The sequence below is a fragment of the Colletotrichum phormii genome, assembly GCF_030913505.1.
Source record: "Colletotrichum phormii strain CBS 102054 chromosome Unknown BDP81scaffold_4, whole genome shotgun sequence".
Lineage (NCBI taxonomy): Eukaryota > Fungi > Ascomycota > Sordariomycetes > Glomerellales > Glomerellaceae > Colletotrichum > Colletotrichum phormii.
This window is the reverse complement of record NW_026851446.1, coordinates 479874-504128: the sequence shown is the minus strand read 5'-3', so window position 1 is coordinate 504128 and position 24255 is coordinate 479874. Positions and strand designations below refer to the sequence as shown.

The window sequence follows — 24255 nt, the reverse complement described above, 5'->3', positions numbered from 1 at the left end:
CTTCAGTCTTCCTCTACCTCTCCCCTCCCTCTCTCCCATTACACATTCTCTTCGTCCTCAAACTCCCCACAACTCTACGAATACTCAGCCTTAATCTCCTTCCCAACACACATCGCAATCCAATCCGCAATCGCCATGTTCGTAATCATAGGATTCACTCCGCTCGCGCTAGGGAACACACTCGCGTCCGCAACAAACAAATTCTCCGTACCCCAAACATGGCCCTTGGGTCCCACCACGCCCTCATCCTCGTTAGGCGCCATCCGACACGTGCCCATCTGATGCGCAGACGAAAAGATCGCCACGGGCGGCGCGTTACCCACCCGGCGCAACTTATCCAGCCACGCAACGAACTTGGGATCGTTGACGCCGTCCAGGATCGCCTCGTCGCCGCTGTCTTCCGAAGCCGATGACGCAGCGGCCGCAGCTTCCTTCTCGGGAAGCTCGGCGTGGTCCTCCTTGACGAACGGCTCGAGGCCCGGCAGACCGGCGTGGATCTCCGTCGCGCCCTCGACGTAGCAGATCTTGCAGAGGGCGACGACGCCCTCGAGGGTGTTTGCGCGGTCAAAGTCCGAGACGACGTAGTCGATGCGGGGGCGGCCTGAGACGGGGTCCGGGTACACGCGGCCCGGGTCGCGGTCGCGGGTGAGGGAGATGAAGGCGCCAAAGTGGCGGAAGCGGAGCTCGCTGAGCTTGGCCTGGAGGCCAGAGTGCCAGGGCATGCTGGACAGGATTGCGTAGGGCTGTGAAAGGTGTTAGTGGACATATTTGGCTTGCAAAGGTTTGGAGCTGGGACGTACAATCATGCAGGTTGGCTCAAGCTTCACACCGTGGCCGGCCTTGTCGAGATCCTCAAACGAGGAGCAGTAACTCGTGATGATACCGCCTATGTGCACTTCACGTTAGTAACCAGGACACAAGGACATATGACGCGTTGTTGAGTCACTCACCCTCCCATGGCTTGCAGTCTTCCTTCCAGTAACCACCCACAAAATTGCAGGGGTGCACGTAGAGATTGCGTCCGAGGTGTCGGTTCTAGACGTTATGTCAGTCAAGCGGACGAAGAAGCGCGCCATCGGGTAACATCGACTACTCACCGTCAGACCGCTCCTCGACAGCACCAAGGGACTCGAAACCGATCCAGCCGACATGATGACCTTCTTGGCCTTGATAACAACCTGTCGTGTGGTCCGCTGCTCCAAAGGCGCGCTGGTGCTCCCATTAGCACCCCGCGACACCCATTTTCCAACCACACCCGTGGCTCGCCTGGACCCGCTGGACTCGTCAAAAGTAACCTTCTCAACCTCGAAGCCCTCCATAAACTTGGCCCCGGATCCCGCCGCCGCCGGCAGCCAGCTGACAGTGGGACCCTGCTTCTCCATCGACCCACATCCGAGATGGCACTGCCCGCAGTAGTGCTCCGTTCCGCCCGTGTTCTGCGGGGCCGTGGTAGCATGCCACCCGAGCTTCCGGGACCCGTCCAGCAGCACCTGGTTGCGGTGGTTATGACGGACCTTGTCGGCGCTGACGCCCATGAAGTCGCAGACCTTATCGAGGCAGTTCTGGAATTGGGGCGAGGTGAAGAAGGGCAGGCCGCGCTGCTCCGACCACTCCTTGCGGACGAACCCTTGCGTCTGGAGACTGACGCTCCAGTTGACGGTGCCGCCGCCGCCCCAGCAGCTTCCGGCGACCATGTTAAGTGAGTTGTCGTCGCTGGTAATGAAGCCGCCGTTCTCGTACAGGAACGAGCAGCCGGCATCCTGCGACATGGGGAGCTGACTCGGAGAGTAGTAGTACGACTTGTCGACAACGAGAACCTTGTGACCTGCCTCGGCCAGGACCTTGGCAGCGACGGCTCCTCCGCAGCCCGATCCGACGATGACAACGTCGGTCTCCACGACGGCTGGCGAACCGGCCGACTCAAATTGCATAAAGTTGAAATCGAAACCCTCGCCGTGCGTCTGGAAGTCCGGCATGTTGGTGTAGTCCGTCAACTCTATGAACAAAGGGTTGGTCTGCACGGCGGCCTTTTGCGCCAGGAGACATATTGACTTTGATAGTACCCTGATTGTGGGGAGCCTGGAAGTCTGCCAAGCCTTCAAAATCTGCTCACGAACTTCTAGCGGTTGAAGGTGGACTGGAGTCCAGTAACCGGTGAGAAACAGCGTGCCGGCGCGCGTGCTGTCATTTTGGTCAGTTGCGGTTCACGGCGAACATCAAAAGTGAAGCGTCGTGCTCGCGTTCACAAATCATCATCACTTACCCAAGAGCGCCCATCGCGCCGCCGAGCTGACGTTGCGCGCCGGACGGCAGGGCCGCAAGTGTCCTGGTGATGCTCTCGATAAATTTGGGTTCCTTTGCGGGGTTGTGCGCCATGTACTCCTGGAACTTTTCCTCCGAAGGCGGTTTCTTCATGGTGTTCTGGGCGAGTTGGAGCGCGGCCGCATATTCGGCATCGGACACTCGGATCTGGCTCGTCGTGTCTGTGAGAGTGGCTGGTCGCGAGATGGGCGGGAGGACCGCCTCGAGCAAGGACATCAGAACGGTCCATTGAGTCTCGTTCCAAAAATCGGTGGTCGGCAACGCCGGAAGCTGAAGCTCGACGGCGGTGCTAGGAATTGTCTTTGGCAGAGTAGCCATGATGGAGCGGTTTGAAGCGTGATGGTAAGTAAATACAGAGAGATGAGAATAGTAATCAAAGGGGAACGGGTCGGTGGTACAACGCGATACAACGTGAAAATAGCTTAGATGAGAAGGGGTAGAAGAACAATGACAACAACAAAGTTACGCAAGGTCGGATGAGGGGCAGCTTTGGAGTTAGCTATAGTTCCAATTGACACATGAGCGATGAAAAGGCACCTCGGAAGCTCATGCTCGACTGATGTCAGGATGTGTGTGTGGGAAGGCAACGGGAAAACGAGTCGTCGTTAGCAACCCCCTGCTGCTCGCATGGTGGTGCTGCAGGGGTTCGTGTTTGCCATGGATGCGGGGTCTGTGCGACGAAGCATCTCAATGGATCTCTCCATAGCCATCTCCTCTCTCTGACTCTCACCCTCTCCTTCGTTCTGTCTAGCTATCTCCTCAGGCAGATGGGACCCTACTCCCGATCCGGTATGCTATTGGAGTGGTCAAAAACTCAGCCAACCGCCAGCTTTGCGGCTAAAGATTGGACACCATGATTAGCTCTGAACCGTCTCTTTGTTTGTGGTTGCAGAATCCATCAAAGAGGCGTCTCGGACCTATGATTTCCCCTACCGGACCTGGCCAACACAAAGCTGTCAACACCATAAATGTGCAGCTTTCTCTCTGCATTGGCGGGGTACGGCGCTACTGAGCGGCACTTGGGCGCATGTAACCCTCTCAACCCGGGCGCGAGTGGCGTAGTGCGGGAATGGGGAGAGTTGAGAGAAGCTGCTTGAGGCGGGGAACGGGGACTTAGGCTCGATGGCGACGGGGCCTCATCGGAATCCGATGGTTTCTTCATCAGTCATCACCAAACAAAAGTCCCTTTTCGACGCCATATTCACGGTATCCCACTGCATGAAGCAATACTGAAGTGGGAGCAAAGAGACGCCCGATGCGGCATCCCACTGTCGAACGAATAGAGCCGCGGCTGCTGCACGTGTTGCCTCATGCTAGACCATCTCAAGCGTCTTGGTTTTGAAACGACACAGCCGCGAGCTTATGTTTGTCGATAATTCAGCCACCATGGCCCCAGATGATGGACAGGTTGCCGGACTCGCCCGTTAAGCTTGAAAGTGCACAGCGACGCCGACAGGAATGATGCTGGGTTGTCTGCTGCAGATCGTACGTTACCGTGGCTTGGGGTGAGATTCTTAGATTGTGGGGCAGATCGATGATGCGTCTCATCGACTCGGCCGGGGAAGCATTGAGCCTCGGCTCGCATGGACTGATTGAAACGGGCAAGAAAACGCATATGTTTCCCAGCTGTCCTTGTCATGAACTTGTTTGTTGGAAGCTGCATCGAACGATCCTTTGGCATGACCACGATCTTGATCCGGAGCATCGCGAGTGACATCGCCAGAATCGAATGTTGCACAAGTTGTACGTTTTGTAGGAACCAGGCCCGTCGTCACGGACCCGGCATTGGGCGGCCCGCCGCCTCTTCCGTCTCAAGCACAGCCGCTGTAATCCATGGCTGACAACTTGCGGACGACCGGCGCCGTGTGCTGCGCCGACGCATGAGCCAAGGCATCAGTTTCCGGTCCGGCGCTAGAGAGAACGGCGCGGTCCGGTCCTGGGGCATCCGGGTCCGACTGCCGGTGGCGCATCGGGTCTGCCGCTTGGCACCATCAACTTCGCCGGGGGTCTACGAGCCCGGGCGAGCGGACATGTAAGCGGCGAATCGAGCTAACACTGACAGCAGGCGGACGTGGCCCGGTGGGTATGGTGGCCAAAAATGCAAGATTGGCTCCCCCTCAAACCTGCAGCTACAGGCCGCGGCTAAACCTGACGTGGACACTTTTCAGGGTCCAGCGGCGGGTCTATCCATCCGTGCAAGGGGGGCTGGGTGTCATCTGGCGATGGGCGGTCTGGCGGCCAAGAGGGTTCAAAGGGGAAGCTGGGGCCGGGATTTGCCCTTGAAGCCGAATTTGTTGGGGAAAGGAAACGAGAACGACTTGGAAAATGCATGTGAGAGTCGATCTGCGAAGAATTGTTGACTGACGGCGAACAAGGCGCGTAAGCCAGCAAGCTCTTCCTGGTCGGCTGATTTCCGTGTTGCAACTGCGGTAGGCAAAAGTAAGTATCCGTACGAAGACAGAGAGCATGGGAGACGACTTTGTTGTAAGTGCTTGGTTGATAACATGTACAGCGTACAGAGGTATTACACAAGAGACTGTCGTGTGAGTGCTACCGCCGACGCATTATGTCATGTCTGTGTACGTTGACGCTCCTTAAGAGACTTCAACATGTACTGCTAATTAGTACGAGCAAGCTTTGGCATCATAAAGCAATACACTCTTGTCCATTCCTGCCGAGTAGCCCGTCTGCTCCGAACTCGTGTGACAATACCATCATCAACAGATGACGGAATCTTGGTCGCGTACCGCATTGAGAAGCACGGGGGGATGGCGAAGATCATGGCCCCTTGTCGCTCACATGCCAAACGATGGTCATTCAGCGACTTCATGATGATTAGATAATGGGAGAAAGAGGGTCCTTGCCTTCAACAAGACCGTCCGTAATCGAGAAAGGTGGAAATCAAAAAGAGGGAAGAAAAAAAAACTTCGATACGATGAAGAGAAGATTGACAGAATTGGGCTTAGCGTTCCCCCAACAAAAAGGACGAAGGTCGGGTAGCCATGCTCCACGGCGGATGGACACTTGATGATTCGTGACGTGGACTACTTCATACGCGTTAGTGTGTGACACCAAAAGCCCACGCTGACGTTATCAGGAACTGCGTCCAACAACGGAGAGTACCTGTCGCATCCCCCACTAACCACCCACAACGGACCAGGGGCAAGTTGCAAGGGGTGTCAGCCTGGGCTTCCAGAAGGACGGCGATGGCCACGGGCCCCTGACAACCCGGCTGCAAGTCTCCAGGATGAGAATTGCGTTGCGCAGACTTGACCAGACTCGTGATTATCAGTTGCAGCCCTGATCAGGACTTCAGGAGTCCGGAGCCCCCGATGGGGTTTTGTAAGAGTCGGTTGTCCTTGAGGCCTTGCCCAACATTGATCTCATGGTGATCTCTCTCGTAGCCATCGCATAACGTCCGACGTAGCGTGACCCAAGGGCACTGACTGGGCACAAGTCAGTGAGTGCCACTGCGAGTTCTGATAATACCAAAAGAGGTGTCGAGATTGGGCCGGCGAGAGAAAGCCGTGGCCATATCCCGAAAATAGAGTTGGAGCTGGTGTCCAAAGCTCCCAATGCGCCATTGCCGTTGTCGGAAAGACAGATGTCTGGGACTCTGGGCTGGGCAATGGGTTCCGGCAACGTCCCCAAGCAAGATCCATGCCGCAGCTTTTCAACCGTTTCAAAGCGCCTGACGAACTGCGCACATCGGTGAGTGAGAGGCTGCGAGGTATCGTACGGAGTACAGACGTACGGATACAGGCTGCCGCGGCGCAAAGACTTTTTTTCTCTCTCGTTCAACGTGCGATGCTTAATCGGTTGAACCCTTCTGGGACATTTGCTCCGGGGCGTGTAAACCCGTTCGCAGCCGCATTTCGGCGTTGCCATATCGCCGCCTAGTCAGTCGCAAATTTGCAAGAGTGGTCGTCGACTCGTCGTCTTCTTCAAGGCTCGATTAAGCTGTTGGTTTCCCCCCCCGCCATTGGTCTTGGTAGCTTGTATCTTTGGCGTTGCTCGGGCCCATCCTGCAAATCCCCCCCCCCCATGCTTGCTTGAGGTGCCAGGATGGGCTTTAACGACGGAACAAGGATGATGTCGAAAGAAGCCGAGGCAAGAACTGAGGAATTTGGTCATTTTAGAGCAGGTTGAGCTTGGATGGGAAGATGGAACCGAACCGAACCCACCCCCATCCATCCATCCATCCATCCATCCATCCATCCATCCATCCATCCAGTGGTGCCAATGTGGTCGAGGCCGTTTGCCTTAACATGAACCGGTGATGGTTTGCAGTGCCTTTCGTCCGTTGTCAAGCTTCGAGCTGTTATTCATGTGCCTCTCAACAATGTTCAAGGTTGGTGTACCCAGCAAGTATCCACCGGCACTAGGAGGTACATACATACCTACTCTGTATGGAGTATGCCCCGGTCTTTTGTCTCCAGACAGCTGGTCACTGTCATCACTGGCGAGGAAGAACGGAAAGAACATGTGCCTTTAAGAGCTTGGCAGGACCTGCCGTGTCGAATCGACGGCTGCGGATGTCAGTGGTGGAATCCACATTGAGTAGTACCTACTACCTCCCGCGGCCACCCAACAAGCCGGGCAAGCGCGCACGAGAGACTTGCGACTTCAGGAAGGCGGCGAGGGGCCATGTGCGCCTGCATTTTCCCGGCATATTTTGGGGGTTTGATCCGTCCGTTGTTGTCAGGTACTTTGGTACCTTGCCTCAGAAACCTTACATGATGTATTCCTTCGCAGGAGGGGAGGAAGGCACCTTGGATCTCATGCTTTCCAGATTCACCGATTGACACCTACGTGAACTACTTGGATTCTCCCAGACTTTTATTCTTCCTGTCTGCTGCTTGAAGAGTCGTGAGGGGGCATGGTTATGTGTGGAAAGGTACATGAAAGTGACAAAGTACGTGCTTCAACGTCGCATAGCATTGAGAAGCTAGTGCGAGCAGGACGAGACATGACAAGGCAAGGCAAGACACCACGACATCAGATACCTCATCTCCCACCAAGCAAGAGAGTACGGATAGCCATCGTCACTCCGTGGTCTGGGGCAGAGACAGACAGCCGCCTTGCCGTTGCCGTTGCCGTTGGCCGTGCCGCACCTGACACCTCCCGTTGTGCGGGTGCCTTTTGCTTTTCAACTAAGCAGAAACTTGACGTGCGTGCACTTTGTGTGGTCTTGACTTGCATCACATCGTCTCGCCTCGCATCTCATCCGTTCCGTTGCCGTTGCGCCTTGGCCCCAGCAGCATTGCTTATGACTAAAGCCCGAGCAAAAAAAGACAAACTTCTTTCCACACTCTCTCCCTACTCCGTACACACTAAGTGCCGAGTGAGCCCTGATGAAGACACTCCCCGCCAGATCCATCACTTAACCCGGAGCTACATATATACTTGGTACTTGGTGTGCCGGGGTGGAGGGGGTTGATGAAGGGGAAGGCAAGGCACGGTATCCGTAAGGCAAGGCAAGGGAAAAAGGTGGGAAGGGAGGAGCCGCTGGTCTTAGTCTCAGCACATTTATCCACACCTCTCTCTCTCTCTCTCTCTGGTCTCTGGGTCACTCTCTCTCTCATCCAGAATTTCAACCTTCCCCTTCCCCATATTAAGGCCTCGAGGGTCCCTTCGCATTGACCTTGTCGTTTGTTGTCCCTTCTTCCTTCTCTATTCCCTTCTTCTCTCCCAAGCTCACCCGGCACTCGCGTCTCCTTCGACAGCCCTTCGTTGGACAGGAACGTTGTCTTGGACTCTGTCTCGAGCCCTCTCTTTCGCCAGACCACTCTGTGCCACTCCGTCTGAGAGAAAAAAAGAGTTTCCATCTCTCTCTCTCTCTCTCTCTCTCTCTCTTGTCCTCTCTTCTCTCCCACGTTCGTCCACCACCTCTTCCGGACCGAACCGCATACCAGTCGCTCGACGATCGAACCGACTACCTACCGTCTCTTCCACCACCGAGCCAATACCCGAGTGTGTTAGCACTACAGCTGTCAGTCTTCGTGCCGAGACATTACTGTCACAAACGACTTTCGAACGTGCGTGCGTTGTTGTGTGTGTGTGTCTAGCTTGCTTAGCTTGTCACTCCAATTGCCGCGACTCAGCAAATTCCCCAACGCCCGAGCAATTAACATTGGCGGGACCGCAACTTTTTCCAAAAAACCAAGCCCCAACTCAATTGGTCAATTAACCCCCACCATGGTCGGCGTCACCGTGCTCGGCGAGCTCCCGTCCGCCTCCCTCTTCACTTTCCCGCCCGACGGCGCGCATATGGCCATCCCCCCACCTTTCCCCGGTTCCATCTCCGCCGCGCCCCCCGTCGAAATTCCCGACCACATCTTCACCGCTGCCCTCGACCCCAGGGTGCCCATCACCATCGCCGCACTGTACGCAGTCACCGTCAAGCTCCTGAACAAGTACAACAACTCGACCAACCGTAAGCCTTGGGGAATCAGCAAGACCAAGCCCTTCTTCGCTTTCGTTGTCTTGCACAATGTCTTCCTCGCCGTCTACTCGGCCTGGACTTTCTGGGGCATGCTCGGCGGCATGCGCAGGAGCGTCGTGAGCCCCTTTGGCCCCAATGGTCTGGCTGCCACTGCCGACAGCTTCTGCCAGCTCAACGGCAACGGAGGTTTCGGCGCCGCCACTGTCTACAACGAGACTGTCGGTTACTGGTCCAGCTTGACCGGCAACAACGCTCTTGGCTTTGATGGACGCCCCAGCCGTGAGGCCACTGGCAGAATCTGGAACGAGGGACTCGCCTTCTACGGCTGGATCTTTTACCTGAGCAAGTTCTACGAGGTTCTCGACACCTTCATCATTCTCGCCAAGGGCAAGCTCAGCTCCACCCTCCAGACCTACCACCACGCCGGTGCCATGATGTGCATGTGGGCTGGTATGCGCTACATGTCCGCCCCCATCTGGATGTTCGTCCTGGTTAACTCCTTCATCCACGCCATGATGGTAAGTTTTGCGCCTTTCTCGCTCAATTGAAGTGTTGCTAACAGTCGCCTAGTACACCTACTACACCATCACCGCTTTCAACATCCGCGTCCCCATGGCCATCAAGCGAACCCTCACCACTCTCCAGATCACCCAGTTCCTTGTCGGAGCTACATACGCCATGGCCCACTCTTTCGTGTCTTACACCGTCCCCGTGACTGTTCACACTGCCAAGAAGGGTGCCGATGCCATCACCCAGTCATCCACCAGCACTGCTGCCGAGACCGTTGCCACTGCCGCAACTGGCGCCTTTGAGGCTCTGAAGGATATGGTCTTTGGCGCTTCTGCCAAGGTCGCTGAGGAGGCTGCCGCCGTCTCCGTCTCCGTCGCCGCCGCCGCCGCTGCTGCTCCCCCTCAGCCCGGCTTCGTTGCCGAGACCATCTTCGTCACCCAGCCCTGCGTCACCACCAGCGGCGAGACCTTTGCCATCTGGCTCAACGTCCTGTACCTGGCGCCGCTTACCTACCTGTTCGTCATGTTCTTCATCCGCAGCTACATCCGCCGCAGCACCGCCGCGCCCAAGGGCAAGGGCAAGGCCCGCCGCGAGAGCAATGTCACTTTGGCGGAGAAGGCTGGCTGGGACGCCGCTCGCGAGGTCAACCGCGAGATCTACAATGGTTCTGCCTCGTACAACGTCGAGGGCAGCCCCAAGCGCGCTGGCAACGGCAAGGCCAAGCACTAGGGAAAGCTGGCACGCATGGATCGGTCCTGATCAAGGACGTAATGGGAAAAAAAAGAACGGAACAGGGGAAACACGGCTGGAAGAGAAGCCTGAGAGAGAGGTTCTCGTGGAGGCGGCATGGCGTTTGATTCAACGGCGTTTTGAGCTGGGAAAACATGATTGGGGGTAAAGCATTTGCATCACCCGGAGCGCTCGTTATCTAGTCGTGACCGTCTAGTGTCTTGCATTTCGCGCGCAGGGTAGATAGGGCGAGCCGGTTGTCATCCATCCGGTATAAGTATGTATAGTCATCATCAATATCAAGTTTACTTATTCCACTTTGATGCGTACCGATCTTGGTTCAAAAAGGGTGTTTGTACCCTCCAATCTGGAACAATACGGCAGAGCCAAGACCATATCGTGGTCATTTTAGTTATACGTGAGTGGTATGTATACCTTAGCTCAGCTCGTCGTCGATTCACATCCGGGGGTATCGAGGCAGATGGTTAACGACACGCTCCGGAAACGGAAAGCGGCGATGTGAAAAAGCCACCTCGTGTTGACGACGAGGCGGCGGTGAATTGTGGGGTTTGGACCCGAGCTGTCGGGTCCGATCCGCCGGACCATCTTTTCCGCAGTTTTTCGTCGTCTTCCGGATGCGGGTGGGGCCAAATCGGAGCTCACTCCGATGCGGTCGGAAGGGGGGGTGGGCGTACCGAATGCGTGCCGTCTTCAGCCTCTTTTCCTTCTCTTCACCCGCAGATCCACCTTGCCGATCTCTTGATCGTGACTGCCTACTGTCTCTGGCTTTTCTGGGGAAAGTGTAGTGACTCACTTTGAAGATCCGAGTGTTTTGAGTCAACCATGCGCCCAGGTCACGCGACAACAGTCGTTTGCTTCAACCTCACAACAGGCCGACAGGGTAGAAAGGAGTGATGAGTCCTCGACAACCTTTCTGGTTCTGTCAAAGCGTCTAAGCCACCACGACTCTCTCAAGTAAGGAACAGGACGGACTTTGAGGTGTCTGGGTCGGGGGGGGGGGGGGGGGGGGGGGTGGGTAGAAGTCGATGTTGCTGGAAGCATGTCCGTCTAACCTGCGACATGGCAAACAAGAGCTAGCAGCATATCATGGCGGGGGAATATGAATCGGAGATGACTTCATCTTCGTCACGGTATGGTCTCTATTCTCTTGCTTCGAGCAAGCTTGAGAATGAGCGAGTTCTTGCGTGCCTACGCCGGTCGAGTCACCACTGCAGTTTGCAACACGAATTCGAAAACATACCCGATGCCAACGGGCGCAAGGACACCTCGAGAAGTATCGACACGAAACGCCATGTCGACGATTGCATATGAATGTCAAGTACCTAGTTTCCTCTTATTGTCTTGGGGGAACGTTTCGTCCCACTTGGGCACAACGCCGCCAATTGAGACGGGAATGTCTCGGCCCTTGGATGGGGGAAAAAAGAAACACCTGGTGTGGAATTGTGGATTCGTGGGGTGGCATAGGTATTCGTTAAAGCCTAAGGTAGCCTTTGCAGATCGGTTTTCGAGATGTCGCCGCGTTCGTCCAACTTTGTGAGACTATCTGGCGTGTCTCTCTCTCGTACGGCCACAGCCGCCCTGGGCTCTGGGCGTTGTTATACACTTGGCTCATCATCTCTTTCCGCACATGAATAAAACTATTCCCAACACCACTTGTCGTAATATTGCACGCACATGTGCTTCGTATCGCCACAAAGATGAATCAGCCTGTTTAGTATACCACAAGTGGTAAATCGGGTTGTAAGTAGCATGAAGGCCAACAAGGTGAACGCGCTTTCAATGCTTCAAAACTTTGTTTCTGCCGCCACAAGCCTGCCTATATAACGCTCCTGCAGAGCTATATTGGCTAACAGCCCCCCTTTGCTAAGACTTGCTTAGCAAGCCTGGCTCGATTCTGTAGCACAAGGCGGAGAGGCGGATAGACGAATCACCATGAAGCTTACGGCGATGAATCATTCGCGTACATACACGTATACGCTCACCTACGTGCCTAGATACTACCATACACACGTATGCAAATGTACATACACGCCCCTCTCTCTCTCTCTCTCTCTCCGCGTGAAGGCCTAGCTGGGCTAGTCTCCTAAGCTCGAGCTCCTCCCCAAGCTCACCCTCGAGCTAAATCGCAACCGCACCAGGCGCGCGGAGACTAGGTAGATATGTTTGGCCTCACCTCCTCTTCTTCTTTGCTCACCGTGACCTTGATTTCCATCTGGCCTTGCTCACCTACTTTCTCGTGAGGCTCCTTAGGAATTTTGGGGGGGTTTACTAAGTCGCCTCCACTTCGAATACCCGCCCATACATCATCGTGTTGCCCAGCCTAGCCTAAGGTAGTCTTCCCAGTTTTAGTCAAATCCCGCCCTTCCTTTGCAGCAGTCTTATAGGAGGCGAATCTAAATCCTCAAGGAGAGGGTGGAAATATACATTTAAGATAGGAGTGCCTGGTCGATGGAAACGAGTCAAATAGTATATGAAGAAAGACACGTGAAATGTGAGCAGTCAGATGGCAAAGAGACAACAAGATCTGAGAGAGAGGAGGAAAGGAATGCATCCGTGTAGGGTCCGACGTCGATGTCGACGCTAGGCTACCCTCGGCTCAAGAACGATGACCACCACCACCACTCAGCACAACCACCGACCGCTCACTGCCACCACCAAACGACCCTGACCTGACCTGACCTGACCTGCCTTATACCGCACACGACCTACCTCATGCTGACCGATTCCACTCCACACACAGCTCAACGACATCTGACCGTTTGAGCGGTGAGTCAAGCATCGTAAAAGGAATTAAGAAAAACCCTCCCAAGTCTCCTATCGAAAAAGAAGGACATCATGACCTTTTGATGAACGTGTAAGCAACAGCTGCCATGTCCTGACAAAAGGGTTACACCGTGTATAGGAAACGTTGAACCTAGTCGTTGCGGCGCGAGCCCGTAAGGAAGAAGTTGGAGCTTTCTGTCACATGCCTACTGGCGATGACTATAGAATCTCACTCGTCTTTTCTCTAGCTGTAGAGTCCCTAGACAAGAGGCCACTTGGATTCGCGAGCTTGACAGCTAATCGTCTCATCATACTTGATGTGTGTGCTAGGTCTACCAGAAGTAACTATGCAAGCCACGGGTTTCTTGTTATCCAGCTATTCGGACTCACAAGACCTTGACAACACCACTTGTCAACGCTCGTGTCGTATTCAGCAGTGTATACCCAAAAGACCATTCCCACTCCGAATGACAAACACCTTGATTCTCGTCTCCGTGGGAAACTATATATGACAAGACCTTGAGACTAGAATGGCCGAGGCCTGCTGATTTACCAGACATGTACACCGTCGAGCAATAGCCTCTTGGGCCAACGGGTACCAGGGGCAAGATGTGTGTTGTTCTCATCCACCAGTAGGCTCACTCAAACGGTTTTATAGAAGCAAGGTTCCGCATGCCTTCCGGGTCTACGCCGTATACACGCGGAAACCATCAAGTGCCAACCGGTAAGCCACCCAAGAAAACTCCAATATTCACGCCCCCAGGCAAACATCATACACCACACATATTATCAGGCACAGATAAGGCAAGGTTTGGATCATGGGAGAGTTTGTTTGCAATTGTTTGTATTTCTTCTTTCGAGACCTCAAGAGGGTGAGAGTGGCTGGACTCGGCCGCAGGCGCAAACAAGGTTGGCTGCAACGCCCGCCCCGTCCGGGTTGTTTCCTCCCCTTCCCCGTCCCTCCTCTCTCGGGTCTCCAATCCGTCAACCAATACGGTGACGGCAACTCTAAATACACGCAACGCCGATCCCATGAAGACGTTCGGCCGACTTGCTCCGCCCTCTCGTCTCTTTTCCCTTCCATCTCAGGTGTAAGATAAGTCATACCCCCGGATGGAGATCCGAGTACGCGGGGGCGAAAAGCATGTGGCCGTCACATCAGGGTATAGAACCTTCAGAGGGGTATGCCGCTAAACTCCATACAAACTGGAGTGTTGTGAAAAATTAAGAGCCCGGTGTGTATCGCTTTCCCGTAAAACAACCCCTTTTCCATATGCGATGATATGGGGGAGTTTGGCAAAAAGCCAAATCCGAGTCTTTGAGTATCCGTTCCAACGCCACGCTGTAAATGCAAACCAGAGTCCAAGCCAATTCGGCTGGGCTCGAAAACCGATGAGGCGTTCTATTGTAGATGAAAGTGATAATGGGTGACGCATAGTACAGTCCATTAGTGGGTATCGATGTGTGTCGAAGAGGTTTGTTGTGTGTGTTGTGTTTTTTCCATGTCTGGTATCGTCGGGGCGGTTGGTGAAAATCGCCACCGTCGTGTGAGTAAGTCTATGATTCTATGGTTTCGCTCTTCATTAAGGCCGTGAGTCGTAATCCGCAGGGTGTGATGATACCCTTGTACTTTCTTTTTTGTCTCCGATGCATAGTGTGCATTTAAAAAGTGCTCCAGTTCCAGTCGCGAGGGACGCTGGCAGCCACCTCGGGGCCCTTTGTAGGCGGGAGCATGCCGGGCATCATCGGGGCAATGGGGCTCGCGACGATGGGGCTCGACGGGGTGCCAGAGGAGTCGGAGCTCTGGTCGCTACCGCTGCGGCTGCCGTTACGGCTCTTCCATACCTTAAATTCGGTGAAGCAGTGGAAGCAGGCGCGAGCGAGGGCTCCTCGGGGGTTGTAGTTGCAGTCCTCATCTAGAGGGATGACGTCGGCAGAGTGGGCGCCGCAGAAGATGTTGCCACAACGGCGGCAGTGATGGCGGCGGTTCAGGGCGTTGAACTTGCGCTTGCAAGTCGGGTCGTCGCACATGATGGACTCGGAATCAGGCTATTGGATTTGTGTTAGTTCTATAATTCGAGGCAAATAATTGAGAATGTCGCAAGAGCTAACATGCCTTCCAGTGCTTGCGGGTGGGTTCGCCAGCGACGTCGGGGAAGAGCTCAGGGTCCAGCTCAAGGTCAATAACCTTGCCACTGTCGCCAGTAGAGCGGCGCGACAGCTTGGCTCCGAGAACGCTGAAGCCGGGGAGGCTGATGAAGCTGCTGTTGGCGCGGCGCAAGCAGAGCAGATCCTCGCCGTCCAGGTCCTCGACCTTGGGGGCGCGCGGCTTCTTGGAGTGGTGCTGGTTCGGGCGGAGGACGGCGGGTACGTAGACGGGGCGAATCGACTCGGTGAGGCACGACTTGGGCGAGGTGGGAGAGCCCTCGTGAGGAGTGCTCAAGGGTGATGTGCGGTTGCGGAAGGGCTGGGGTTGCGGCACGGTTTGGAAAGACTGGGATCGAGTGTGCGTGAAGTGAGGGCGATCCTGGGGGTAGAAGGAGGGGCCGCGCTGCTCGGCGAGGGTAGGCATTATGAGGTCGGTTGCCATTGTGTCGAAACCGTGGTGGGATTGGTTGGTAGGTTATTGCTGGTGTGTAAGTGAAGCTTGGCGGTGAAGGGTGCAATACGTTCTAGGTATTGGCGGCGCTCGATTGCTGGGGTTCGACGAAGCGCGTGGTTGATTTCTCGTGAGAGTCGGCGATAGGAAGCAACGAGGATTTGTTGCGACGGAGTGTTTTGTATTAGAATAAGAGAACGAGACGTGGTTGTGGCGTCGCGTTTATTCGGAAATGCTCCGTATTAAACCTGGTGTAAACCGTTGGATCGAAGCGTGATGAAGAGGATCGGTGGAGGGATGGGTATATTTGTGGTTGTAATCGCGTTGGTTTTCGGTGCGGAGATAAGGATGCGCTGTGCCACTGAACGAGGTCGTACTTTGTCTTTTTGCTTGTGAATGTGAGGTGTAAGTGAGGTGAAGATGACCTGATCGGGAGTGGTGGAAGAGGAGGCAATCGCAGCAAAAATAAAGATGCGTGCGTTGCGATGGAGGGGAGCGGATTGGTGAAGTAGTTTGGGCGGGATGCTTGGGGTCTAAATGGATGGGACGAGACTCGGGGGTGCGGAATGGGGGGGGGGGGGGGGGGGGTAAAGGGGGGCGTGGGAATGAGGGACCAGCAGCCTTGAGGGCGATTCAGTCATGGAGGGGGGTGCGCTGTAGGTAGTACGTACCCCAGTATAGTGCCTACGCGTACGAAGTACTGCGTATAGGCGGTGGGTGGAAAGGGAAGGGGGGTTCCCTATTAGATTTATTCCTGCGGCAATTGGCGGAAGGAGTTGCCCGCCCTCTTCTTCACTTGCCAGATCATCCACAGTGGTAGACGGGACAGAGAGAGAGAAAGAGAGGAATGGGAGGGGGGCGTGTCTCTCACTCACTTTCTCTCGTTCTCTCAGTCAATCTTTCTCTCTCTCTCATTCTCGTCGTCACTCTCGCCTCTATCCGTACCTATCTGCTTCAAGAGACGTGGTGGGTGTGAGAGATGAAAGCCGTAAACAGGACACACACCCTCTACCACTCTTTCTGTCTCTTTCTATCTGTCTTCTCTCGGCATGGCTTTCCTTCCTCTGTGCGTACGCAGTATGTACTCCGTACTCTCTCCTCCAAAGGTGGTCCATCGTCACTTTCTTCTGCCCACAACGCTTTGCCTCGCCGTTTCTCTGGTTTCGCTACCAACTTATACACCCACCCGTTGCTGAGTTTAAAGTTTTTATTTACCTCAACTCCAACACATACAACCTTCAAGCCAAAACCATTATCGTGACCCAAACAGTACACGTATAAACCTACAATACTCACTGCCGTCCTCGTGAGAAACTTCAAAAAGAAGCACATCCAGAGCAGCTCTGGCCACCCACACACCACCTGGTTAGTAGTCAGTCAAGGGAGCGCGGTCCCAGGGTGTCGTACCGCAGAAACGTGAGGCGCAAAGGCGGCGGCCACGATCATCGCGGCGACGGCGGCGACCGCCCTTTCGCGCTGCAAGGAATCCCCGGAGTCTCTCTCTCTCTCTCTCTCTCTCTCTCTCTCTCTCTCTCTCTCTCTCTCTCTCTCTCTCTCTCTCTCTCTCTCTCTCTCTCAGACTCCCAGTCCTTTTCCCCCCTCCCAATTCCGCGCCGTGGTTCCACCTCCCCCGGAAGGCCCTTCCCAAGTAAAATACCGCCAAAAGAGCCAGAGCCACAGCCAAAAAAGAAGAAGCCCAAAGGCCAGAGTAGGCCAAGCGTCTCCTAGCCTGGAAGCGGCTTAGCCACCGTCCTGGTCCTGTCGCCGGGTGGGCAGCGGCCTTCTACCCGGGTCGTGGTTGGCTGTAAAGAGGTCCGAACCCTTGTCCAACTCAGGACGATACCCCGGGGAGCCACCAGATCCTTGTCTCGTCCCAACTGCCACCGTAGAACGGATAGCCTCCCGTGCCTTTGGCTCTCACGGCTCTGGGGCTCTGGCTTTGGCTCTGCTCGTGGAAGAATGTGTTTCCACAGTGGCTCTCAAACTCCCTCCTCCGAAAGTGCCCTCCAAGCCTCCCGCGGTTTCCTCTCCTTTCCTCCCCTAGCCTCCACCAGTCCTCCTCCTCCTCCTCCTCCTCCTCGCCTTCTTTCTTCGCTCCATTTTCAGCACGCCCCCCCGGCATTGTCTCTCTGTTGCTCGCTTCAGCTTCTGTGCGCTCCTCCGGCTTATTGTTCCCTTCGTCTCGTCTTGTCCGTGACCATCAACCACCCCCCATGCCATGCCATACCCAGTCGAGAAAGCAAGGTCCGAGGTTGCTTTGCTTACAAGATTCGAGAAAGGGAAAAAGGACCCTGAAATTGGAAGCGGCTATTCTGTACGTAAGGCGAATGCCCTGTATCCACGCCGCTAGCCCGCGCTGCCCACGTCGTTGAATGAAGATCGCTGGGAACCTCCTTGACGTACGGGGCTGCTCGCGTGTCTTCAACTCAGTCTCCTTCTTCTTGTCGCAGTCAAGCCGCCGCTAATACCCCCGGGATACCGAACCTATCCTTACAAACGGCCTCTGTACCTTCCTCTAAGGTTTAGTTCATAGGAACTCTTGGCCCTTTTGCAGAGCTTCTAGACGGGCCAAGCTCGTGTCATTCGAGATCACGGGCTTTCAACTGCCCCAGCTTCCCAAGTAAGTGACTAGGTTACCCAGTCCCAAGGGTCTCGAAGACGAGTGTCTGTACTCCGTATTGCAGAGAGCAGAAAAAACAAAAGAAAAAAACACGGGATAGAGAAAAAAGCAATAATGCTTCTGTAGCGCCTGTAGCCCGTAAATTAGCGGTGGGTGAGAAAGCTGTCGGGGTGAACCTTTGAGACACGATGGCCCTCCAAAAACCCACTTCACGTCGCGCTCCCGCCTCGTCACTTTATTGCCTGGCTGGTACCAAGTTACGAACTACTCCAGTTCTCCAGCCATTTTTGACACTCCGGAGAAAGACCGCAATATCGCCTTGGCTCTTCTCTGGACGATGGCCGTTTTTGGCGTCTGCTTGTAAGTGCCGGCAGCTAGAGCCTAGGTGACGACGGCAACTACCTACACGAAGGGTGGGTAAGTTAAATTTTCTCAACGTAATAGCTGCTCTTGGGTTGGTCCAAGAAGGTTCATGTTTATTGCCGCTTCACGATGCGGCTCCTCTTCCACACTGCGGTTGCTGCATCGTCACCGCCGTGGCCCGAAATACACATTGCCAGGGGCCGTCGGACAGAGACCGATCTGGACTCTGGTGTGTGTACTTCGTACCTTTTTTTTCTTTTTTTTTTCTTTTTTTGCCGGCTGCCGCCGGTATCGCTTTCACGCTCGCATCGACCAGGCGGGCTCGTCAACGCATATCGGGATTCGGGGATCCTTCCTCCACTTCTTCCATGGATGGGGCGGCTCGCCGTTCGCCCAGCGTGAAGCAGGGGGGAATGAACCGAGAACTCACAGGGACATGGAACTCTCGATCTTGTGATTGCTCGTACGTACGCAAAACATCGAACTGCCATTTCTGTTCTTGAGTATAGTGCTGTCCGGAGATGTCCTTGCGGCTGCGTTCATTTAGTAATTTGCTTGTGTCTGGTAGCTTTGATGTGATGAGTAGGTTGATGCTGGTTGTGCTCTTGAGCACATTTCCATGCGGTGATACTGTTCCCGACAGGAATCCTTCTTTGGCGGCGATCCGCCCTCCTCCCCTCCCCTCCCCTCCCGATGCGTGAATGCGTGGATGCGTGCGCGCATCCATCCAGACGTCCATCCTGCAGGATACCTTATGCGTGTGCACCGCGATAGGCGGGACCCAATGGTCCTGTGCGACGTCGGAACGCCTGGTCTGAGTGCCCCTCTTGGTGATGATGGACAGGTCAGATTTGCTGCATGTTAGTCGGCCGTGACCCAGAAACCAGACCCAGGCCCAGCAACAGGAGTTGCATTTCGACTACTCTCGACTCTTGGGATTGTCTCGAACTCGAGCCTGATGCGGCATGCAAACGCTAACCCCTGCTGCTTGAGTTGCTTGGTTGTCCAATGAATCAGCTCACGAGGCGTGAAGTTGGCCTGGGCCACAGGTACGAATAATGCTAGACCGCTGCGAAGCGTACCGCCTGGAGTCGCCCTTGTTCTTCTTCAGACTTTTAGCAGACGTCGAGAGCGGTCGTGACGGGGGAAACGCTGAAGTCTGAACAACGGGAAAAGGCGCCAAAACCCACCGCCCATCTGCTCAATTGCTGCATTCGGCCATCTGGCCGGGGTCTCTCTGTTTCTCTCTCCCTCTCCACATTGTGGGGACTCATCCTCCACTGGCACTGGTCGACTGGACCAGACGAACGCTGTTCATTTCCAATCGCCGTGACTCGCTGTCTCCTTCTCCGATCTCCAGCCTCCCCAGTCGAGGCTTGTTGCTTGTTGTTCGCCTGGTTGGCACGGTCGAAGGTGTCCGTCATTCAAACTGTGGTTTATAGCTTGTGGGCGAGGGTGGCTTCGCTCCAGCCTCCAACACCACTTCTGAAATTACCATGCTTCAGCCTCCGTGATGATTGATGCACCGTCCACTTTGCCAGGCTGAAGACGACGTGTCGTCTGTCTGTCTTGGAGCTGCAGCAACCACAGCAAGTGTGCCGTCAGTTGCCAACGGGGTTGCTGCGGGGTGTGTGGCACAACGTCGGTGTGCTATTTGCGGAGGTGATCAACCACATGGCAGAGTCTGGCAGTCGCGTTTGCGGTGTCGCTGCAATTCGCCGCCAGCTTTGTGGCTCCCGACCGCCGTCCAACGCTTGCAAAAGTGACAGGAGGCCGTTGAGACTTGAGTGGCATGCCAAATTTGTCCGCAGTGCGCAAGTCGCAAGCGCCTGCATCTTGATGACGAACGCTAGGAGTGTCCTGCTCTAGCCTCTACCCAGTTTGTTGATCTCGACAGGCTCTGCCATCAAGACTACGTCTTCCGGGACCACAAATCATTCAATTTCCAACCCAATACGTCAGGTTCGCTATGGTTCGGATTTCCAGTGGCCCATCAGGCCGATCTGGCGTGTCGGCCGAGTGAGAGAGGGACGGGAGTTTGTCTCATTGGCCCCCCGTTGTTTCGTGGCCTGAATTCACTCCTCCAACGTTCGCAAAGACTCCGAGATGTACTCTGTAACTCGCAGTGTGCTGTTAGGGTCCGTGGAGAAGTTGTCTCCAAATCCGAGTCATTTCAACAACTGAATATGACGCAGGCAGTGCAACCTCCGATTCTCGTTGATTTCGGCCAACGTCCATCAATTCCTGGAAGAGTAAAACCCAATCCAGCCACAGATGAAAGATCTGCTCCGAAAACTTGACAAGTGAGAGAAATCGACAGAGGTCGACGTCGACACCCCACCGCGCCTATTGTCTGCGAGGAAGCCCCGGAGCTTCAGCAGCGAGATGCCACACTCTGATGGAGATTGAGGGGTCAATGGGCCCTGTATCTGTATCTGGATCCGTGCAGCGTCCGGAGACGAAACCCAAAGCAACGCGAAGCGAAGCTTTCTTTGAAGCAGAGGTCAGATGGGCAACTGAGCCAAATTGAGAACATGGTGCAGGAAGAGGATCCAGAAACTTCAGCAAGAGAACCGCTCAGGTGGAGCTCTTCCACTCTCGCTCCCACGATGCTCGGCTCCAGAACACATCCAGAAGCCTGGAGACAGTGGCCGTTACGGAACCGCTTTGGCTTGGCATTTGCAAATAGGTTGCTCAGAGGGCCCGCCCAAGACGGCGCTTCAACGTTTGCGGTCGAATTTCTGTGGTGCTGAGAGATATTGCCATCGAGACAACAGGCTGAGCCGCTGAACGGCCTGCCGCCTCGCCCGAGCTGTGGATAGGGCCGCGGTGTCCAGTGCAAGTGTGGCGGGGATCCCAGCAGGCAAAACGGCTGCGCAGCATTGACAATGGGGGAAGCCAATGCAGCTCCAGCTCCAGCTCCCGCTGCCCACCCCTCTTCTCCTTCTTCTTTGCCACAGCCTCGCGACGCCAGTCTGTTCGTTCGCTGTCGCCGAGCGCTAGGACGCAGGAGACGTGAAGAGTCCCCGGAATCTGGCCGACTCCACAGCCTCTCCCGTCCGTCCACTGCACCTCGGTGGTTTTCTGGCTGTTGGCTTCGGGCGTCTTCCTCTTCTGACAGCAACGTCCGGCCGAGGCTCAATGCCGGCACCGACAAACCGACCATGCCTTTGACGGGGAGGCGAAACGCTCCACGACGACGAGGCCGCGGTTGCATTGCTGACGGAGCGGAGGATATGAGACGCGAGCGACAAAGACCAGAATGCGCTCTCTGTCAAACCTGCGCCACTTGTTTCCGTGGCACCACGAGGGCGACGACGACGATGATGGCCGTGACGACGACGCCAGCCAGCCAACGGCAGAAAAGAAAGACACCGACATTTCAGTTGCTGAGTACCTGTTTATCCCTGTAAGATGATAGGGTGACTGAGTCGGTCCACTGCCAACTCTGTCCTGTTCGCGGCCGGCAACATCAAGATTCGATAGACTTTTTGCAGGTAATGGTGGATACTCCAACTGCGAAGCAAGCGATAGGCTTGGAATATTGGGGTATCCGTAGACACAGATTCATGAGGGAAAAAAAGGAATTCTCCCTGAGACTTATCGCTGCCCGGTGGCTGTCCGTACCCCTTTGCCCAATGGCACGGTTGGTGGCCGGGAGAAAATAGTCAGTCCAGGATCCCAGGGCAGGCGTTTCGCCGCCATCAAAGATGATCCCTACAGGTCAATGGCTCGCGTGTGAGCGACGTGGTCTTCCCCGGATTGAGGTTCAAATGAGACATGTCGTCGTTAAACGAGCCTCATCTCTCTCTTCCCGATGGCAGAGGGTCCTTTTGAAAAGCCAGGGGGGTTGATCAACCGGAGATATGTCAAGCAGGAAGCTCCAAGGGCAATGTTGGTTTCATCGATAACAGAATCAGGTGAGGCTATCCGAGGGGACGGGACCGGCTATGGGCGTTGTGGATTGTCGGTGAGTTTTGGATTGGGGTCGCATCGGCAGTGATCCTCACGCCCAGGAGGGCGGGCAGCCAAGCAGACGATGGCAATCGTAAGATGTGAATTGTGAGGCCTATTCTTCCGTCCGGCCGTCCGGGGGGGCGGTTTCGTAGAGGCAGAGCGAAAGAAATGCCATGCAAATCTACGAGAGGTCGTTCGAGTCGGGCCACAAAAAGACAAGGTGACAAAGTTGAGGATAGAACCGTCTCGCTGGGAGGCTGACTGCGTGCCCGTGGTGGTGAGGTTGCGGTACGTACCTTGTCGTGCAAGGAGAGGGCAGGAGCGAATCGAGATAATGAACCACTTTTGTTTACAAGAGCGAGCACAGACGCGCTTACCCCATTTAGGTATCCTTGCTGCATGCCATGCTTCAACATCCCTGCCATTCATCAATCGATGCAGGGTCCTCATCTCTCATTGGCTGTCGTGTCTGCGCCGTTATCGCGAGCTTCTGATTGGTCGCTTACTCAATCCATGGTGACGCACTCTTGCCTCAGGCCAAAGACGTAGGGCGTGCAAGGCCACCAAAAAACCTCGGGGCGTGCAGGGAACAAGCTCCGATTCCGGGTCCTTCACTTTCCTCACCACCTCACTTCGCTGTCGAAGCGCGTTCGCGGGCTGGCGAACGCCTGGCGAGCGAATAAGCAGCTGGCGCAATACAGGGCGCTCTACGGCAGCCTGCAGAGCTAACCAGGTCAAAATAAAAGTTAATAAGTACGGTAGGTATAGGCATACCTTCAACTTATAACTAAAGGATTATTTTAATTAGTTATAATAAGGAATCATATTATATAAGCGTCTATTATTTTACTTTTTTATTTAAGAATAATAATACTATTATTATTTTAATTTTAATTCTATATAAATAATTATATTATATTTTACCTTATATACCTTTTAATTATCTACTTTATATAATTATTTACGTTTAATTATTTATAGTTAATATCTTTTATTTATTTACGTAATTACTTCCGTTTAATTACTATTGAAAATGTAAATCTTTTACCTTATTATTTGCTTTATTATTCATATTACGTAAGCATATTATATATCATATTAATTTATAAGAGTTATAGATTAATATATTTTGATTACGTAAGCAAAATTGTTTATGTAAGCTTACGTGAGCGAAAGACGGCACTGGAAGGTAATAAAATGTGCTGGAATTTACTTGAAAGATATTACATATTATAGTTACGCATTCACTTACGTAAATACTTATTAATTATAATGTAATTAATAAAATCATAATTAATAAGCAATGGAAAATTTTAGTGGGACATTTCATGCCTATATAAGGGCATCTTTTACCTACTTATATCTTTTGTTAAGCAAGTAACTTCTTATATAGTAATACAACTATATACTCTCTTTATATTTATTAATCTCTTTTATATACGCTTAACTACACCTATATTCATATATTCTTGCTTCTATATGAATATTCATCTTTTATTCTTTTATAAAAATATTACTACCTACCTTTTAAAGCTATTGTGCCAAATATATAGATTTAATTATATAAATAACAATTATTATAAGAAACTCGATTATTAAAATAATAATCCAGAAAAGACCCGTATTTAACCCTTCAATTAATTAAAGCCCTTAGATTACCTATGATAAGTAATATCCCTATTATTGATTTCATACCTGCCGTTACTTCAGTAGAAAAATCCATTTTAACCTGGTTGGCTCTGCAGGCTGCCGTAGCGCTCGACATGTGACGTCGACTCTGCCGGCATCCCTCGTCGGCGCAGTCGGTGACGGCTCGCTCACCGCCTAGTGACATTCCAACCTTTTACAGCGAATCGCAGACAGACCGCAGCAGCACACTGCGTACGGAGTACAGCTGGCGCATTCGCTGTTACTGCTTTGCTTTGC

The 24255-nt window shown here is 53.9% G+C and overlaps 8 protein-coding genes across 8 annotated transcripts; 1 reads left to right on the top strand and 7 right to left on the bottom strand.

Moving 5' to 3' along the window:
* Positions 1-74: 74 nt before the first annotated feature.
* Positions 75-2640, bottom strand: BDP81DRAFT_446529 (GMC oxidoreductase; the record flags this gene model as incomplete). Its single annotated transcript, XM_060592071.1, has 5 exons — positions 75-743; positions 801-886; positions 951-1035; positions 1098-2181; positions 2264-2640. The coding sequence occupies 5 exons, from the start codon at positions 2638-2640 to the stop codon at positions 75-77; spliced, it is 2301 nt and encodes a 766-aa protein (XP_060448773.1).
* Positions 2641-6072: 3432 nt separating this feature from the next.
* BDP81DRAFT_159181 (uncharacterized protein) lies at positions 6073-6701 on the bottom strand. Its single transcript, XM_060581997.1, has 2 exons — positions 6507-6701; positions 6073-6439 (listed from the first exon to the last, which is right to left on the bottom strand). The coding sequence occupies exons 1-2, from the start codon at positions 6590-6592 to the stop codon at positions 6223-6225; spliced, it is 303 nt and encodes a 100-aa protein (XP_060448772.1). The 5' UTR covers positions 6593-6701; the 3' UTR covers positions 6073-6222.
* Positions 6702-7486: 785 nt separating this feature from the next.
* BDP81DRAFT_159167 (uncharacterized protein) lies at positions 7487-8335 on the bottom strand. Its single transcript, XM_060581996.1, has one exon. The coding sequence runs from the start codon at positions 8148-8150 to the stop codon at positions 7656-7658; it is 495 nt and encodes a 164-aa protein (XP_060448771.1). The 5' UTR covers positions 8151-8335; the 3' UTR covers positions 7487-7655.
* Positions 8131-10322, top strand: BDP81DRAFT_367735 (GNS1/SUR4 family protein). Its single transcript, XM_060586548.1, has 2 exons — positions 8131-9285; positions 9338-10322. Exons 1-2 carry the CDS (start codon positions 8521-8523, stop codon positions 10004-10006), a joined length of 1434 nt encoding a protein of 477 aa, XP_060448770.1. The 5' UTR covers positions 8131-8520; the 3' UTR covers positions 10007-10322.
* Positions 10323-14452: 4130 nt separating this feature from the next.
* On the bottom strand, positions 14453-15380 carry BDP81DRAFT_458369 (FYVE zinc finger protein; the record flags this gene model as incomplete). The annotated part of the gene is made up of 2 exons (XM_060593404.1): positions 14453-14839; positions 14907-15380. 2 exons carry the CDS (start codon positions 15378-15380, stop codon positions 14453-14455), a joined length of 861 nt encoding a protein of 286 aa, XP_060448769.1.
* Positions 15381-16276: 896 nt separating this feature from the next.
* On the bottom strand, positions 16277-16884 carry BDP81DRAFT_419474 (uncharacterized protein). The gene has a single exon (XM_060589780.1). The coding sequence runs from the start codon at positions 16719-16721 to the stop codon at positions 16398-16400; it is 324 nt and encodes a 107-aa protein (XP_060448768.1). The 5' UTR covers positions 16722-16884; the 3' UTR covers positions 16277-16397.
* A 3612-nt stretch (positions 16885-20496) lies between these two features.
* On the bottom strand, positions 20497-21730 carry BDP81DRAFT_159137 (uncharacterized protein). The gene has a single exon (XM_060581995.1). It carries the CDS (start codon positions 21587-21589, stop codon positions 20786-20788), a length of 804 nt encoding a protein of 267 aa, XP_060448767.1. The 5' UTR covers positions 21590-21730; the 3' UTR covers positions 20497-20785.
* A 450-nt stretch (positions 21731-22180) lies between these two features.
* BDP81DRAFT_159135 (uncharacterized protein) lies at positions 22181-22817 on the bottom strand. Its single transcript, XM_060581994.1, has one exon. The coding sequence runs from the start codon at positions 22777-22779 to the stop codon at positions 22321-22323; it is 459 nt and encodes a 152-aa protein (XP_060448766.1). The 5' UTR covers positions 22780-22817; the 3' UTR covers positions 22181-22320.
* Between the last annotated feature and the right edge of the window lie 1438 nt (positions 22818-24255).